Genomic DNA, 15,980 nt, shown 5'->3' with positions numbered 1-15,980 from the left:
CAGTCCCTGAGCCTCAGGCCAAATTTTTTGCCTGGAATTTGAATTTTGGTAAAGGGACCTGCTAGGAATAATGGCAACAGTTACTGAGAGCTGCCCAGGCTCCCACCTTCCCCAAGGCTAACTGGCTACTCTTTTGGTTCTGTGAGTGAGCTATCCCGATATCCTTCTCAGGAAACCATTTTCTTGATTAAGTTGGTCCAAGTTATAGTTTCTGTTGTTTAAAGTGAATGTGAAGATACACATTCTCTCCCTGGATGATGGATATTGTCTTTCAAAAGCTGCCAGTCTGGGGTCTGGCACACAATGGGTACTTAGTGTGTATTGTCTGAATGAATAAATGCATAAGAATGACCCAGTTCTCACTGGATATGCAGGCTGGTATCAGTGGCGAGTCACCTGAGCAGAGAGAAGGTAGAAGTTAGAAGCACCCCCCCTGGAAGGGGAAGTGTCAATCAAGGGAAGGCCCTGGGCGGGCCAGGGTGGAATGGGGCAGGTCATGAGCACTTGCTGAGAAGGAGAGGACCAGCAGGTAGGTGGAAGACAGATGCTCTCTCCTGCTGGGCTCCTCCTGCTGCAGTGGCTGTGGCAGTGGTGACACTGACCAGTGACAGGGAGTGTCTGCTGAGCCCCTAGCTCTGCTCCTCCTTCTTGGACCCCTTCCTTCCAGTTCCTCTTCTAAATCAAGGGCTTAATTGCAAAGGGATTGAGTTCTCAGACACCCTGCTGCAGGGCAGGAGCCGTGAGCTCAGGTGCACCACAGCACTGACTGGCCGTGGCCACAGACAGTTGAGACTGAACCTCAAGCTGTAAGCCAAAATCAGATCCACGTTGGTCCAGGGACTACAGAGAGCCTGCTTGACCTTTCTTAATCGATAATCACAACGCATGAGGGCAACAAACAGGACACACAGTTGCTGCCTTTATTGCATAGTAAGGGGAGCGGGCTAGCTCCAGACCTACCCCATCCCAGGTCTCAAGGAGGGTATCTAGAAAGGACCCAGGGTGCTGAACCCAGCACAGAGATTCCCTAGGAACCCACTCCTGAGCATCTGGAGTTGAACCCCAGGATCAAGAGCAAATGGTTGGAGGTAGGCATAAAGATATCCTTCTCTACCCAAGCACGTGAATGGATCACAACCCTCCAGGAACACCCGGTGCCGGTGCCGGTGCCGGTGCCGGTGCCGGTGCCGGTGCCGGTGCCGGTGCCACTCCCACCCCGTGCATGAGGAGGAGTTCCAGTCTTCTAGTCCTTGAGGACAGAGAGGTGACATTTACTGCAACCTCACTCCTTTCAGAACAGAGCACAAGGCACCTCAGGGTCAGTCCTTGGCCCCAGTAGCTTTTCACAAGTCCTCATGCTGCCTCCCTCAGGAGAGCAGAGAACCTGGAAGAGCCAGGGGAGAGGGCACGAGGGTAGATTGAAGCCAAAGAGGCTGTTCCTCACCCGACATTGGTGGGTAGGGTGCAGGGTCAGATTGGAAGGAGCCCTTGGACAAAGGGACAAGCAAAAAGCCAGTGAAGGGCAAGCAGCACACCAAATTGGGTTCAAAGCCTGGGATGGGGGGGGGGGTGGGCGTGTGTGCAAGGCAGCATGGGAAACAAATAAGTGCAGAGTGACAAGAACATGTACCATAAAAAAAAAAAAAAAAAAAAAAAAAAAAAAAAAAAAAAAAAAAAAAAACCAAAATACTGCACAAAGACGTGACGAGCTCCAGAGAGCTCTGGGGCCCAAGGACTCAGGACAGGTTAGTAGCAGGATAAACTGTGATGTGTGAGGCAAAGAAGCTGAAAGGAGATGAAACCCTGAGAGGCACAAGGCTAGACCCCACAGGAAGTCTAGTGCCCTGAGGACAGGGAGAGAGCCAGGAAAACCGGTGTGGGGGGCGGGGAAGGTAAATGCTGGCCCGCTGGCCCCAGAGTGCAACATTTGCTTATGTGGTGGCTGGGGCAAGGGGTCAGAGTGCAGAACTCATGCAGAGGACTCAGGAGCCCCCAGCAGTGGCAAGTGTAAACTTAAATGAGGGCCTAGGCCACCAGGCACTTGGAGGTGGGCCCCACATGGGGCCTGGGAGCCCTGGGTGATAAAGAAAGTAGAAGAGGCCAACAGATCATGTGCCCAAAGCCTTCCAATGAGGTGAGACTACTCAGAGAGGTCCCCAAGGCATGCCTCCTCTGGGCACCTTCTCTGGTTAGCCCTGAATTGAAAAATGTCTCCATCTGGTTCAAGCTGCTTCCTGGTTGGTCTGCTCTTGGGTAGAGGCCCCCAGCCTCCTGGTGGGGCTACCGCATGCCGTGGGCCTTAGAGCTCCCGTCTTGGGCAGGGGGCTGTCCCAACAACTGAACAGTGGCTGCCTGGGAGGCCTGAGTGGTGGCCCTGGAGCTTGGAGCACTCTTCCGGGAGCCCTGAGGACTGGGAAGGCCTTTCTTCTGGGGCTGAGGACTCAGCTGGGAGCCCTTTCTGCCAGCTGATGGACTTTTGGAGCCTTTGGCCTTGGCTTGAGGGTGGGCAGCCTCAGGGCCCTTGATGGGTTTCAGCCCCAGCATCTCACAGTAGGTGTTACACTGGTGGGAAGAGGCAAACTGGTCCAGCAGGGCAGGAAAACAGCTCTCCTTGAGGCCTTGGTATCTGCAGCCAAACATAAGAGCTGAGTGGACCCTACTGTGCCACAGAGGCCCATGGTAGCTGGCCTTGGGTGGCTGGTGGCTGACTGTTGTGACAGAATGCTGCCTCAGGTGGCTCCCTCCCAAACTCAACTTTAGAACAGGTTCATTATACCCTGATATACACATAGGATTCATCAGAGGGGCCATTCTTTGAGATATAAATTTCTATAATCTGCCCCCCCAAACCCCTACCTGGCTGTAGCTGTAAGACCCTTGCTCGTGTGTGTGTGTGTGTGTGTGTGTGTGTGTATCATCTTCTGTAGCTTTCTCAAAGAGGAAGTGTGAGAGGATCCAGGATTGCAGGAAGCCTTTTGTGTGGGCATTATGGGTCAGGGGTATGGGGTACGGATGATCAGTGTCCCACAGAGTTACCAGTTGCCACATGGCCACAGGTTCACACAACTGGTGTTATGCAGGCCCAGGCCCAGCACTTCAGGAATGAGGAGTCATTAGGAGTTGGGGTACCCAAAAAAGACTCTCTCTCCTCAAGAAGCACTCACCCTCGGAGTTTGGTAGCAATCTGTACATCAGTCATCTTCCAGTCAGCCCCTGGGGGAAAAAGTAGGGGTTGACATCAGCCTGGCAGCTCCTAGGACCCTGTGTCTCTAGCACAATGTCACCTGAGAAAGGAACTTCCTGCAGTCAACTATGCAAGCCTGCCTTTATAGGTCAGACCAGCCTGCGCCAGGTTATCCTTGGGTTCTGGACTCAGACTTTATCCTTCCTCTTACAGGGTAGCCATCCATCCAGGGCAGAGAGGTAGGACTGAGGCCAGCAGAGACACAACACTGAGTAAGAGGCCTCACACTCTCCCAAGGACAGCACATGCTCTAAGAACTAGGGAACCTTCTAGGTAAAGGCAGCCTTGGAGAACACAGCCTAGCACAATGTGGACAGGGGAGAGATCTCTCACGCAGGCCATTCCACAGGTGTCTCAGCATTCAGGATCTGGCCTGTGATCCTCTTTCCTTGTTTCTAAGCTGAGCATCTCTCTAGGGAGTTGCCTTTCCCTCACAGGCTGGGGATCCTTGTGTGCCAGGGTGGAACAAATGTGGGGCTCGGGCTGACCTAGATTTACATTTCAACACTATCACTCCTGAGCTGTGTAAATGCAGTAACACTTCATATCAAACCCTCAGCTGTAGAAGAGAGGACAGCAGGCCTGTCCTGGGACATTGAGAAGCTCCCTCATGGAGGACTCCATGTTGTCTTTCAGCACTGACTCCATCTTGTGTTACACGGATGACCCCTTACACTTGCATGGAATGTGAATTTGCAAAAGGCCTCCCCAAATGTAGGCTCTGTGCATTATGAAGATACCATCTGAGAGAATGAAAGGCAGCTCCAGCCCAGAGAGACTGAGTGGCTTCACTGACTTGAGCTTTCCTTCCCCTCAGAGTGTTTTGGTGTTTGTTGTTCACAAGAGGGTCTTACTATGTAGCTCATGCTAATTTCCCAAGTGCTGGGATAACAGGTGTGTGCTGTGAGTTAATATATTGAATAATAATGGCTTGGTATGTCACCTAGCTTCTTACACACACACACACACACACACACACACACACACACATTCTCTCTCTCTCTCTCTCTCTCTCTCTCTCTCTCTCTCTCTCTCTCTCTGGTAGCCCAGGCTAACTTCAAATTCACTATGTAGCCAAAGATGACCACAAACTCCTTATCTTTCTGTTTCTACTTCCAGAGTGCTGGGACGACAATTTGTGTTTTCGAAGGAGTCTCACTTGTTGCCCAAGCTGACAGCAAACTCAAGATTCTTCCGCTTTGGCTTCATGACTCCACGGTTAGATGCATACAGCCCCGTGTACAGCCATAAAGCTTTTGCTCTGTGCTAGTAGAAAGTTTTGGAGGTTTAGGAGTGAGAAAGTCAAGAGCAAGGCGACAGGCAAAGGAAAGTTGGCTGTGGGTTTTGAATTGGATTCCATGAGATGCTCTAGAAAACAACTTTGTTCTAAATTGTAAGCCGCCTGAACTGCACTCCTTTAAATGCATCTGGGAGCAGAGTGCCACTGGGGACACCTGTAACTCCAGTGCTTAGAGATAAGAGGTCAGTCTAGTCTACATATTAAGTTCCAGGCCAGCTGGGGTTATATAGCAAGACATGTCCTAAAAATTAAAACTATTTTATGGAACTTTGAATAATAAAAAATTAAAATCTAAAACAAAAGAAAATCTTTTAAATTTTTGGTGGGTCTGGACTCCTTTAAATGTAACTACATTACTAACTGGCTACGTGAGGCTATGGTATACCTAAGGGATGCATGAAAAATAGCCTCTGTCCAGTCTTAGACACGAAAACTTCGTGAAGCACCGGAGCTAGCAAGCATGCTGCCCTCTCCCTCTCCACAGGCTTCCACGCCATGCTCCTGCGAGACCCCACCCTCATACCTGCCAGATCTGTGACAAGGAAGCTGCCATTCGTCCACTGATACAGCCAGTGCTGGAAGGTTTGGCATTTCTGCACAGGCTCGGAGCTGTTGGGTGCTGCTGGGGCCCCAGCACAGCCCCACTGCCTGGAACAGTAGGTCTGCAGGGGCTTGCCCAGGTCTTCCTCCAGGGTAGCATATGGTATATTGTTTGCAGGCCGGTAGATCAAGTAGAGCGGGATGATCCTAAAGATAGTGGCACCCTGTGATGAGTGGGAGGAGTGGCCACAGAGATCGCACCCTGTTCTTGCTTTACCAGAAAGAAGGGGCCTTTCTGGGAAGAGTTCTTAGCTCTGAGTGTGAAGGACAAAGGGAGGCTAGAAAATGGCCACCGCCTTCAGATCGGACCCATTCTCTGTGGTCTCTCTGGTGCGGCGAGGTGAGGGCTGAGGAAAGTGTGTGCAAGTAGAGAGGACACCTGGAGGAAGGACTCAAGGGATGTCAGGCTTGATGCCAGCGGGAGACCAGATACGCAGAGGCATTTACAGCTTATGCCAAAGTCCACACTGACCCACCCTGCCCACCTGCCACATCCAAATCTTACCCAGCTGCCTGGCATACCCACCCTAGAACCTGCGGCTGAAGCTCCACAGCAGGCAAAAGCTGGACTAAATCTGATGGGAAGGAATGGGAGGAGGTGTGGGGGATGGGGCGTTAGGGGACAGACTTTCTAAAGTGGATAGTGATCTCATGTCCTTACTTCCAAATGCAGGATCACCGAGCTGAGTGTGGGGTGGGTGTGAGGCATTGGTGCCTGGGAGGAACTCAGTAGAGCCCTGGGAGGTTGTGAAATCGCTGTCTTCACAAGCCCAAGACATGCTGCACAAGCCCCCTTTGGTATACTCACTCGGGGACCTCCCCGAAGCCAGAGACTGCCCGGGCTTCCGCTGCAAAGATTTTGCAGTACTCTCGACTCATGTTCTGGATCTTGCATCCCTATGAATTAGGAAAAAAAAAAAAAAAAAAAAAAAAAAAAACACTTCATCATCTCATCGAGGAAGCTCCCAGTTGTCTGATGTGCCTGTCTGAGAGAATAGGCTCCTGCCAGGGGACTGCAGGGAGACTGAAATCCAGGCCACTGCAAAGTGGGAGGCTGGGCTCACAGTCTCACAGTTCAGGATTGCCTCTCTGTGCCTAATGCTCTCTTCTGAATTACAACAGGCGATGGGCTTTTTGTCAAATTTAGGTTCTCAAAGTGGTTTCCGAGCTGCGTTGACTGGATCTTTAATGGCAGGGAGCTGCCTGAGGGACCATCTGCAGAGCTGGGCAGACCATCCTTCCCACCCACAGGACTCTCTTTCACTTTACACAGTAAGACTTCAGTGAGTTATTTGAAACGGGAGAAAGGTCTCTGCTACAAAAATGATAATTTGGGGGCTGGAGAGATAGATCAGATCAGTGGTTGAAGTCTTCCAGAGGACCTAGGCTTGATTCCCAGACACACGGCACCTCACAGCCAGGCTCAGGGGATCTGACTCCCTTTTCTTGATGTCATATACACATTTTAAAAAGTGTAATTGGGTGTGTGCCTTTAATCTCAGCATTCAGAAGGCAGAGGCAGATGAATCTCTGTGAGTTTAAGATCTGCCTGGTCTACATAGAAAATTCGAGACCAGCCAGAACTACACAGAAACAGGTAAAGTGTTCAGTGGGTGAGAGCATTTGTTGCACAAGCATGAAGACCTGAGTTCAAATCCCAAGGACTCATATAAAAAGTCAGCCTTGGCTATGTGCAATCCTGTACCCAGGTTGCCAGGGCTCACAGGCTGCCAGCCCGCCTGCAGGTTCAGTACGAGATCATGTTTCGAGTGAATAAAACAGTGACAGACTAGGACACCCAGTATCCTCCTCTGTCTTCTACATGGGCACACACATGCACACACGCACAGGAATTTGAAAAGTAGGTTCCAAATGGTTCAAGACTCTATAAAGTTCTCCGAGGCCAAGAGTCTGCATTCACAGCCGCACCTCAGCCTGTCCCTGAAGCCCACCCTAGAAGCTTCATGAGCTTGAAATGGAGGTGGCTTCTATCTCTACACGGGGTTTCCAGAAGAAGCCAGATGGGGAAGGGAAAGAGGTAGCAGAGTACAGAGAAGGGGCAGGAAGGGGTGTGAGGTGAGGAGGAGGGTGGGACGGTACCTGGATAGTGACGTCATAGTTTCTGCCCAGGAGAGAAGTCTCACTGCTGGGTCCAAACACAAGCAGGCTGGATACCTTGATGATGCACGTGCGGCCGGATTCGAAGATGGGTTCCAGCCCATAGATGACCTTGGCCTGGGAAGCCTTCTGAAGGCCATGTCCACCCCCTCGAAGTTCCTCGCTCACCAATCGCCCAAAGAGCTTGTCCCCCCAGCAGCCAGAGTCAGCCAGACCCTTAGCAAACACCATGGGGGTCATCTCAATCTCTTCTCCAACTGAGAGGGAACAGGAGAAACATGGGAACTCGCATCTCCCTCCATATGCAGGGTCCACAGGGAAGGACAGGGCTCAGACAGTCCCCATGCTATTCATCCGCTGTACTCTTTTTGATTTGAGATTGCTCTTGGGATGCAAAACTCTGAGACCCACCTTCAAACAGTAGGGTGCTTTCCCCCTGTCACACAGTAGGGTGCTTTCCCTCTGTCACACAGTACGGTTCTTTCTCCCTGTTGCACAGTAGGGTGCTTGGGGCAGAAGCTATCTGATTCAACTCCTACCCCTTAGCAGTGTTCCTACTGTGGCCATTATTGTGGGAACACTCAGTATGTGCCTGCAGAAAGCCTGTGTCTTCCATCACATTTGCAGTCAACACAGATTACCAGATCTACCTCCTACAATGAAGCATTTTGAGGAAATAAATCAATGACTATGTCAGCCAACATGCTTGTTGGAAAAGAAAGTTCACAGGACCACAGCTGTATGCACTGCTGGTGCTTAGCTTGGCTCCTAAGCAGAGCTCCCTGAAGAAATGATTGGCTCCAAGGCGCAGGAAGTGTATGGGACGGAGCCAAACCAAAGGACACCAGGACACAAGGAAGTGACCATCAACGTCTGGGAAACCAGGCCTTTCATCCTAGGTACTTGGAGGCTGAGGCAGGAACAGGGTCAAGGCCTGCCTGGACTACTGTGCAGGAACTTGAGGTTAGTATAGGCAACTTATTGAGATTCTATCTCAAAATAGAAGGTAAGAAAGGTGGGGGTTAGAGAGACAGCTCAGTAGGATCACTTGCTTAGCATATGCCAGGCCTTGGGTTCAATCCCTGCCACTGTAAGGCAAAACAACAATGCAAACTACCAGAGGTTTGTCAAAAGAGCAGAAGAGCCAGCTGAAGGGATTTCATTTGGCCAAGAATGAAGAAATGTTAGCAACAAAGAGAATAATTAGTGTAAGGTATTGAACATGTCAAATATGTTTAAAAGCCTACTAGTTCATAATGGTAATTGAAAAAAGAAAAAAAAAAGAAAAAACCTCCTAGGAAAAGAAACAAGCCTCACTGGTCACCTTAGAGGCCTCCCAGAGATAGGCTAATTATTTTGAAGGTAGTCAGCACAGGGAAGCAAGCACTTCACTTTCATCTTCTCTCAGAACATCTGTGTCAAGGCAACTGGTGCTCATGTCTTCTTAGTGAGTGCAGATGAGATGGTGGGATTGCATACCTCCATGTTATAGATGCCAAAGAGACGGTGGGCTCGGGCAATAGGCAGTGACCACTACGTCACCACACATGACAAAGTGGACTGGGGAAGAGTATTCTTTAACTTCACAAAGAGTTGCTGAACTCAGTGTGCATTGGCATTACTAAACGTGGTAGATGTAACTGCTGCCTCTGGGCGGGATGAGAAGGAAATAAACAGCGCACTGTGGACCGCCACTTCCTTTTGGTGTTGGTTTTGGAGACATTGGCTCACTATACAGCCCCAACAAACCTTGAACTCATAATCCTCCTGCCTCAGCCTCCCAGGGGTTAGGGTTATAGATATGTAATGCTACATCCATTCTGTGGGTTATTCTTGTCAAGAAAAAAACAAAACAAAAGTATTACCCCTGTACCTGAATGTGATGAAACTTTTTAATCTAATTATCGGTTTGGAAGAAGCACATGGATGAAGGATTTGGTCCATGAGGATAGAGTGAGCAAAAGCTAGACTATGAGAAGTTCCACAGAGGCTGGGGAGATGGCTCAGGCCACCGAGTGCTTGCCACTAAGCAGGAGGGCCTGACTTTAATCACCAGTCATGGTACGCTACCATAAATCCTAGCACTGGAAATACAGAGACAGGAAGAGCCACAGGGTTTGCCAAGTTGGATAGACCCAGGTCTCAGTGAGTGAGCTTGTCTCAAAAAGAGCAGTACTCCCGAGGAGCAAGCAATTCTCAAAGTTGATCACTAGCATCTACACACACATGTACAAGTACCTACTCACATATAAACTCTCTCACGCATGCACGTGCGCGGGCGTACACACACACACAGAAATTCTATGTATTAAGTGACTTCAACAAATGAATGGCAAGAGAGAAAACAAAAGAGGGGAGGGAAGTAACATATTAGATAACATAGAAGATGTATCAGACAAGTTAACTAGTGGCTCCTGACTCAAACCAACGCAGAGACACAACTGGGGAAAGTGGACATTGGGAGATATTAATGAGTTAATAAGTTCTTGTTTAGTTGAGGTTTTTGTTTATTTGATTTTTGTTGTTGTTAAGACAGAGTCTCGCCAGGCAGTGGTGGCGCACACCTTTAATCCCAGCACTTGGGAGGCAGAGGCAGGTGGATTTCTGAGTTCGAGGCCAGCCTGGTCTACAGAGTGAGTTCCAGGACAGCCAGGGCTACACAGAGAAACCCTGCCTTGAAAAACAAAACAAAACAAAACAAAACAAAACAAAACAAAACAAAACAAAACAAAAAGACAGAGTCTCATTCTATAGTGCAGGATGGGTTGGAATTCACTATGCTGATCAAGCTGGCCTGAAATCTATGATAATTCTCTAGGTTCTGGTTGAAAGCTTGTATTACAGGCATGTACCTCCATACCTAGCCTAGATGTGGTTCAGTGTTATAGAGATTAAATGCTACCAGACAACTGAACACGGGGACTTTACAGCAGACTCTCCTCCAATAGGCAAACCCTTGAGTGCTTGTCAAACGTTGGGGGTAGCCAGGCATGGTGGCACGCACATTTAATCTCAGCATTTAGGAGACAGAGGCAGGTGGATCTCTGTGCTACACAGTGAAATGCTAACGCTGAAACAAACAACCAACTTGAGGGTATATATCTCACAATCACCAAAGAGCTGTGGAAAATGCAAATTTCTTTCCTAGACATTCAGGATGCTTGAACAAGGGACTGAGAAGCTGTTGGACTCATAGCAGACTATCTGTGACTCTAACACCAACTGTGACTTGGTCTCCGTGGTTGTCCTGCCCTTCAAGGACTCTGAAGAGTACAGATAGCTGCACTGACTCCTGGTAAGTGCCCCCACCCCACCCCCACCCAACCCCCACCCATCTCATCTTCCCCCACAATCTCTAGAAACACCAGCCCTCCATCATCCCTCATAAGCCATGTCTTAAACTTAAAAGCAAAGGGGGAAGAGCATGCAGATTCAGGAAGGATTGTAAGCACCTAAGGACAGAGACTCTGCAAAGGGTGGGCCTGGGGATGAAGATTTGCCCTCCTACCCAGAGGGCCAACATACCTTCACCTTCCTCTCTGGAGATGAAGCTGGACAATACTATGTGAAAAAAAAAAAGAGAGTGCTGCTGTCTTCAGGCTGTCTGGCCAGGCAGGGCCCCATCCCTGCACAACACTGTGCTGCCTCCCATGTCTCAAGGCCAGGCAGGCTGAGATCCCAGCCACAGAACACTCACCCTCGGGGCTGAGGCAGAAGTCAGTGGAAGCTGAGCCATGCTCATTTTGGATGGTACATCGATACACACCACAGTCCATGGGAGATGCCTGCACGATGGCCAAGGCCGCTGGCCCCTCGTCCCCTGCACTGCAGAGAGCGGAGACCCTTCTCGTGAGGGTCATCACCCAGGGCCTTCGACCCAACTCTCACAGGCTGCTGGGAACCCAGGCTCTGGGAGCCCTGGGAAGGTGGTGAGAGGTTCCAGGTCAGAAACTGGTCCTCAATCACACAGGTGACACTTACTTGCTGTGTGACTTGAGACCCATGATTTAAGACCTCTGAGTTTCAATTTTCTGATCTCCACATGAAATAAGAGACTCACTCACTGGGACTATTGTGAGAGGATGGGTTTGAAACATTGGTCCCCAACAAGACTGTAACTGGGGAGCCCTGTCAGGTGGTGGTGCTGTCCAGATAGCTTACCTCCGGTTCACTTCACCCACTGTCTGCTGATCCTTCGCCCATGTCAAGACTGAGTCACTAACAATGTTGAAAAACTGGCACCAAAGCTTCAGACTACCAGAAGTATCTGGAAACTGTTCCACCCGAATTTTCCGGATTACCTGTGGGGCTGAGAACAGGAGACCTGTTACAAAAGAGAAGCCAATTCCCTACCTCCCTTGCCCTATCTGGCCACGCCCACTGCATCCCTGTAGCCTTAGGAAACAGCCTGAGAGAAAATAATATTATAAACCCAGCATTTCATAGCCCTGGCTGCCTCCCTGCCCCAAGGGCACACATCTTAGCCGGGGCAGGAGCCAGGGAACCAGGACACTGGGGCTCAAGGCTAAGCACATCAACAGTGACAAGCATTTTGCATTTGCTGTTCCTATCAGTATGAACCTGCCTTTGAGTCTTATCTTGACCATGAGATAACCAGGGAACAAGTCTATAAAGGGGGAGATGATGATGAGGCCCCTAAAGCCGGCTTGTTTGCAGGCTTTGTTCTTTTTTGATTTGGTTTTTCAGACAGGGTCTCCCTAAGTAGCCCAGGCTGACCTTGAACTTTCAGTCTCCTGCCTTAGTTTCTGGAATGCTGGGATCAAAGAAGGCCCCACAATAGCTCACCATCACTAGCTCTCTCCCAGGCCTTTACTCCTTCACCCCCCTCTTCTCACTCCCTAGGGAGCTCGACAAGCATCAGGCTTTGTGATAGAGCCTGAAGTGCTGTTCCTAAAGGAACCTTCTGCCTCCTGGCAGGGAGGTGGCCCCTTATGGGGTGGTGCTCACAGTAGGGATCCTATGTTCACTGCAGCTTTCCCCTCCCCGCGCTCCCCTCCCAGCACTCACCTTTTAGCAGGTCTTTAGCTTTCCTTGGCTTGGCCAGAGCTTCCTGTTTGCCTTCATCCACCGCAGGCTCTGAGTCCAGGCCACTGGCTTTGGGTCTGGAGACCAAGTCTCCCGTTGCAGGCTCTTCTTCTGTCCCAGGCACCTCTAACATGCTGGCCTTTCGGGCCTGGGTAGGGGAACGTCTCTCCCGCCCTGGAGTCCCTGGTGACCCAGGTGTTAGGCCCTTCCTGGGTCCCCGGGGGGAAACTGTAGGGCTCTCCCTTTCTTCAGCCTTGTTCAGCTCTCCATCTGATCCTGCTCTGACCTTGGGGAGGAACCTCTTCCTCCGGGCCCCTAGAGCCAGTTCCTCAGGTGTGGCTGCAGGGAGACCCGTCAAAGCCTCCCCTGGAATGGCTTCTTCTTGGCAGGGCTCCTGGGTTCTGCTCCCCGCTGTTTGCCCATTCACCTCCTCTAGCAGCTCCTTCTTGTCGATTTCCTGGGAGGTCCTCTCCCTGGAACCCTCTCCTTCACCAGCTGCAGACCCTTCCTCACCCACCACAATGGCAGGGATGGTGAGGGGGCTGGGGCATGGGCCCCGGGAGCACTGGGCAGCAGCCAGGGCCTGCTGGCCAGCCTGTACCTCACGGTCCAGGAGGCCAGTAAGGCGGCGGGAGGTGCATGGGCTCAGCAACAGGGTCTGTGCACTCTGCACTAAGTGATTGTTCTCCACACGGTCCAGGATGCGCCTCGACGTCCTGGGACTCAGCCCGGCTACTTCCACGGTGGGGACCAGAGTAGAGGAAGAAGTTAAACCTCCGCTGGCAGCCACTTCCTGGGACTCTGTCCTGGCTTCACTTGTCTCTGGACTGGATAGCTTCAGCAGCAGAAGCAAGTAGTTCTTCAAGGAATCTATAAGGCCAGGGTCACAGCTCCGGGTATCTGAGGACCTCCCGTCCACATTTGGCTCCTTGGCACAGGCTCCCTCACTGCTAGTAGCCATGGCTTCTGGTGGATGACTCTGAGTGGGGGACCCTGGCCCCAGTTGTAGAGTGGGAGCAGAACTCGGCAAGTCCTGATCCCTGGAGGGGAGGGAGACATCTGTGCTTATGTGCTGAGAAGCTGTGGTGCTGGGTAGCCCCTCCTGCAGACTATTGGTTAGGCCAGTCCCAGGAAGAGAAGGCATGTTAGGCACCTCCTGACTCAAGCCAGTCGAATGCCTACCAGAGAAATCCACATACAGCGTTTCCTGGGGCTGCTCCTTCTTGGAGCACTGAAACAGGCTGTCCTCTTGCGTGGCCTGATCTAACCACTCTGGCCTTTGATGTGTTTCTCCTCCCGAATGCTCTGAGTTTCTCTCAGGAGGCAACTGTGTTGGATACATATGGTTCTCTGATGGGGAGCCTAGCGGAGTATCCTCATGGCTTCTGAAGGCTGGCTCTTCAGACCTAAGCATCAAGCCAGACTTTTTTTGGACACAAGATGCTTCTATGCTCTTCTCAAAACATTCTATAGCCTGGGGCTCTCTAGGGCATTCTAATGGTGAGAGTTTGAGGGCTTCTGGCAGTGAGCCCAGGCTGGCCACAGACGGCTGCTCTGATTGGGTTTTGAAAGCTGTAGGAATGCTGCCCACTGACTGTGTCTCCTTTTCTTCCTGTATCCTTGTGTCTCTCGGGTCTTGCTGCCACCTCTCACCTGCCTGTGCCTGTCCTACCTGCGTATCCACCCTTCTCTGTGCTACCAAATCCTGTGAACTCCTGTCTGGCTGTGGCCTTTCACTTCCTTGTGTCACAGTGTCCATCAGTGCCTTCCCTTCTGTCTGTGTCCTTGGCAAAGCAAGTGCTCCATCTTCCTGAGTCCTCCCATCCACTTGCAGCTTTCCATCTGTCTGTATTTTCTTCCTGCCTCTGGTTCTCCCATCAGCAAATGTCCTCCCATCTTCCTGAGCGTCTGTATCCATGGTCTCCGTGACACCTTGATTTCCAGAGGTTCTGTGATCAACAGAGATGGTATCGGAGCTTCTGCTGGCAGACATGGCAGGAGCCATGGTTGCTGGGGCCTCTGGAGCCTGAGAACACATGGCAAAAGCACAGCCTTAACTACACATGTGTTGGGCTCTGTGCAGCTTTCTCTGACCTCATCCAGAACTGCTCTGCAAGGAATCTTGCCACTGGGTCCCTCAGGCATGCTGAGAACCTGAAAGAGCCCAAAGCCTCAGTCCTGATCCCAGAAACTAGATTAAGGACTATCTAGAACCCAAGCCTATTTGGCCTCCTGACCTCTCTCTGAAGAAATCTGCTTGTCTTGAAAGACTCTGTTCATGACTGACCCTGCAAAGTGACCCTTCCACCACTTGAAGGATATTGTCTTTGCCCCAGGGCTCGCAGAACCTCCATTTGCCTCCCCTCTCCTCTTAACTCCCCCCGCATCTGTCTTCCCTCCTTCCATCCATCCTTTCTTTCTTTCTTTCTTTCTTTCTTTCTTTCTTTCCTTCTCTCTTTCTTTTGGAAGGTAGAGAGCAGGGGGGTCAAACAGAGTCATAGGCAGCACAGGTTAGCCTCAGACTCACTCTTAGCTGAGGCAAGCCTTGACCTATTTATTGATCCTCCTGCCTCAGCCTCCTGAGTACTGGGATTACAGGCACAAACCACCAGGCTGGCCAGTCCTTCTCTTAAGTAACACCTGATTTACAGTGAACTGGAAGAATGTCAAATGTGATTGATAGTGGCCCCAAGGACAGCATCTGGCAGAAATGCCAGGCATGTGGGAATAACAGGATGTCATTCAAGCTGAGTCGGAGGACTCTGAGTGACACCCTTGGGTGTCTCTCTACACCCGCTGCTGTGGAACACTATGCTGGCTTCCCACACACTAGGCTGCCCTCTCACTTCTCACTACAGCGTCAGCTAGCCTCTCTTAAAGGACAGCAGTGCCGGGGCTAACGGCCCCCAGAGTAACAAGAATGAGCCTGGTTCAATGGACAGAAGGCCAGCACCAACTCCCCAAAGCTGTCCTCAGACCTACACACACAGACACACACACATAGACACAGACACACACAGACACCAACATACACACATAGACATATACACACACAGACATATATACACATAGAGAGAGACATACACATACACACACTCAGACATATACACACACACATATATATGTGTGTATAGATAGATAGATAGATAGATAGATAGATAGATAGATAGATAGATAAGTATACACAGACAGACACACAGACAGACACACACACACACTATGGGGAAGGATAATAATTAAGTAAAATAAAATGTAAATGTGAAGCCAGGTGTGATAGCTCACACCTTTAATCCCAGAACTCAGGAGGCAAAGGCAGGTATATATCTGAGTTTGAGACTAGCCTGGTCTATAGAGTGAGTTCTGGGACAGCCAGGACTACACAGAGAACCCCTGTCTTGAGAAAAAAGAAAGAGAGAGAGAAAGAAAGAAAGAAAAGAAAGAATCAAACAAGCAGACAAACTGTGGGAAGCACTAAATATATTTAACCTATGTGAACAATGGAATCCTGGAACCAAGAGTGGACTTCTCAGAGGGGAGGATCAGAGCGTCAGTAGGACACGCCCGAGCAGCATGGCAGCATAGCTGTTGTGCACAATCGAGGCAGGAAGATGGCAGATGGAGTAAACTCTCTGATCATGTCACTCAAAAGCAGGCCGTGACCCAGGCTGGTGA

At 50.5% G+C, this 15,980-nt stretch overlaps 1 protein-coding gene across 2 annotated transcripts in view; it reads right to left on the bottom strand.

Annotated features, from left to right (window-relative positions):
- Positions 1-897: 897 nt before the first annotated feature.
- Positions 898-15,980, bottom strand: part of Alpk3 (alpha kinase 3) — a 47,114-nt gene continuing 32,031 nt past the window's right edge. For both annotated transcript variants that reach the window (XM_034515604.2, XM_076936780.1), the window contains 9 exons: positions 12,291-14,334; positions 11,424-11,571; positions 10,960-11,087; positions 10,788-10,823; positions 7,245-7,519; positions 5,953-6,041; positions 5,068-5,291; positions 3,165-3,213; positions 898-2,626 (listed from right to left, as the gene is read on the bottom strand). In XM_034515604.2, the coding sequence (XP_034371495.1) occupies positions 2,281-2,626; positions 3,165-3,213; positions 5,068-5,291; positions 5,953-6,041; positions 7,245-7,519; positions 10,788-10,823; positions 10,960-11,087; positions 11,424-11,571; positions 12,291-14,334 (3,339 nt within the window). In that variant the 3' untranslated portion in view covers positions 898-2,280. The remainder of the gene's footprint in view (positions 2,627-3,164; positions 3,214-5,067; positions 5,292-5,952; positions 6,042-7,244; positions 7,520-10,787; positions 10,824-10,959; positions 11,088-11,423; positions 11,572-12,290; positions 14,335-15,980) is intronic.

Source organism: Arvicanthis niloticus, chromosome 1 (genome assembly GCF_011762505.2).
Source record: "Arvicanthis niloticus isolate mArvNil1 chromosome 1, mArvNil1.pat.X, whole genome shotgun sequence".
Lineage (NCBI taxonomy): Eukaryota > Metazoa > Chordata > Mammalia > Rodentia > Muridae > Arvicanthis > Arvicanthis niloticus.
Note: the sequence above shows the minus strand (reverse complement) of the source record. Positions and strands in the feature narration are given on the sequence as shown.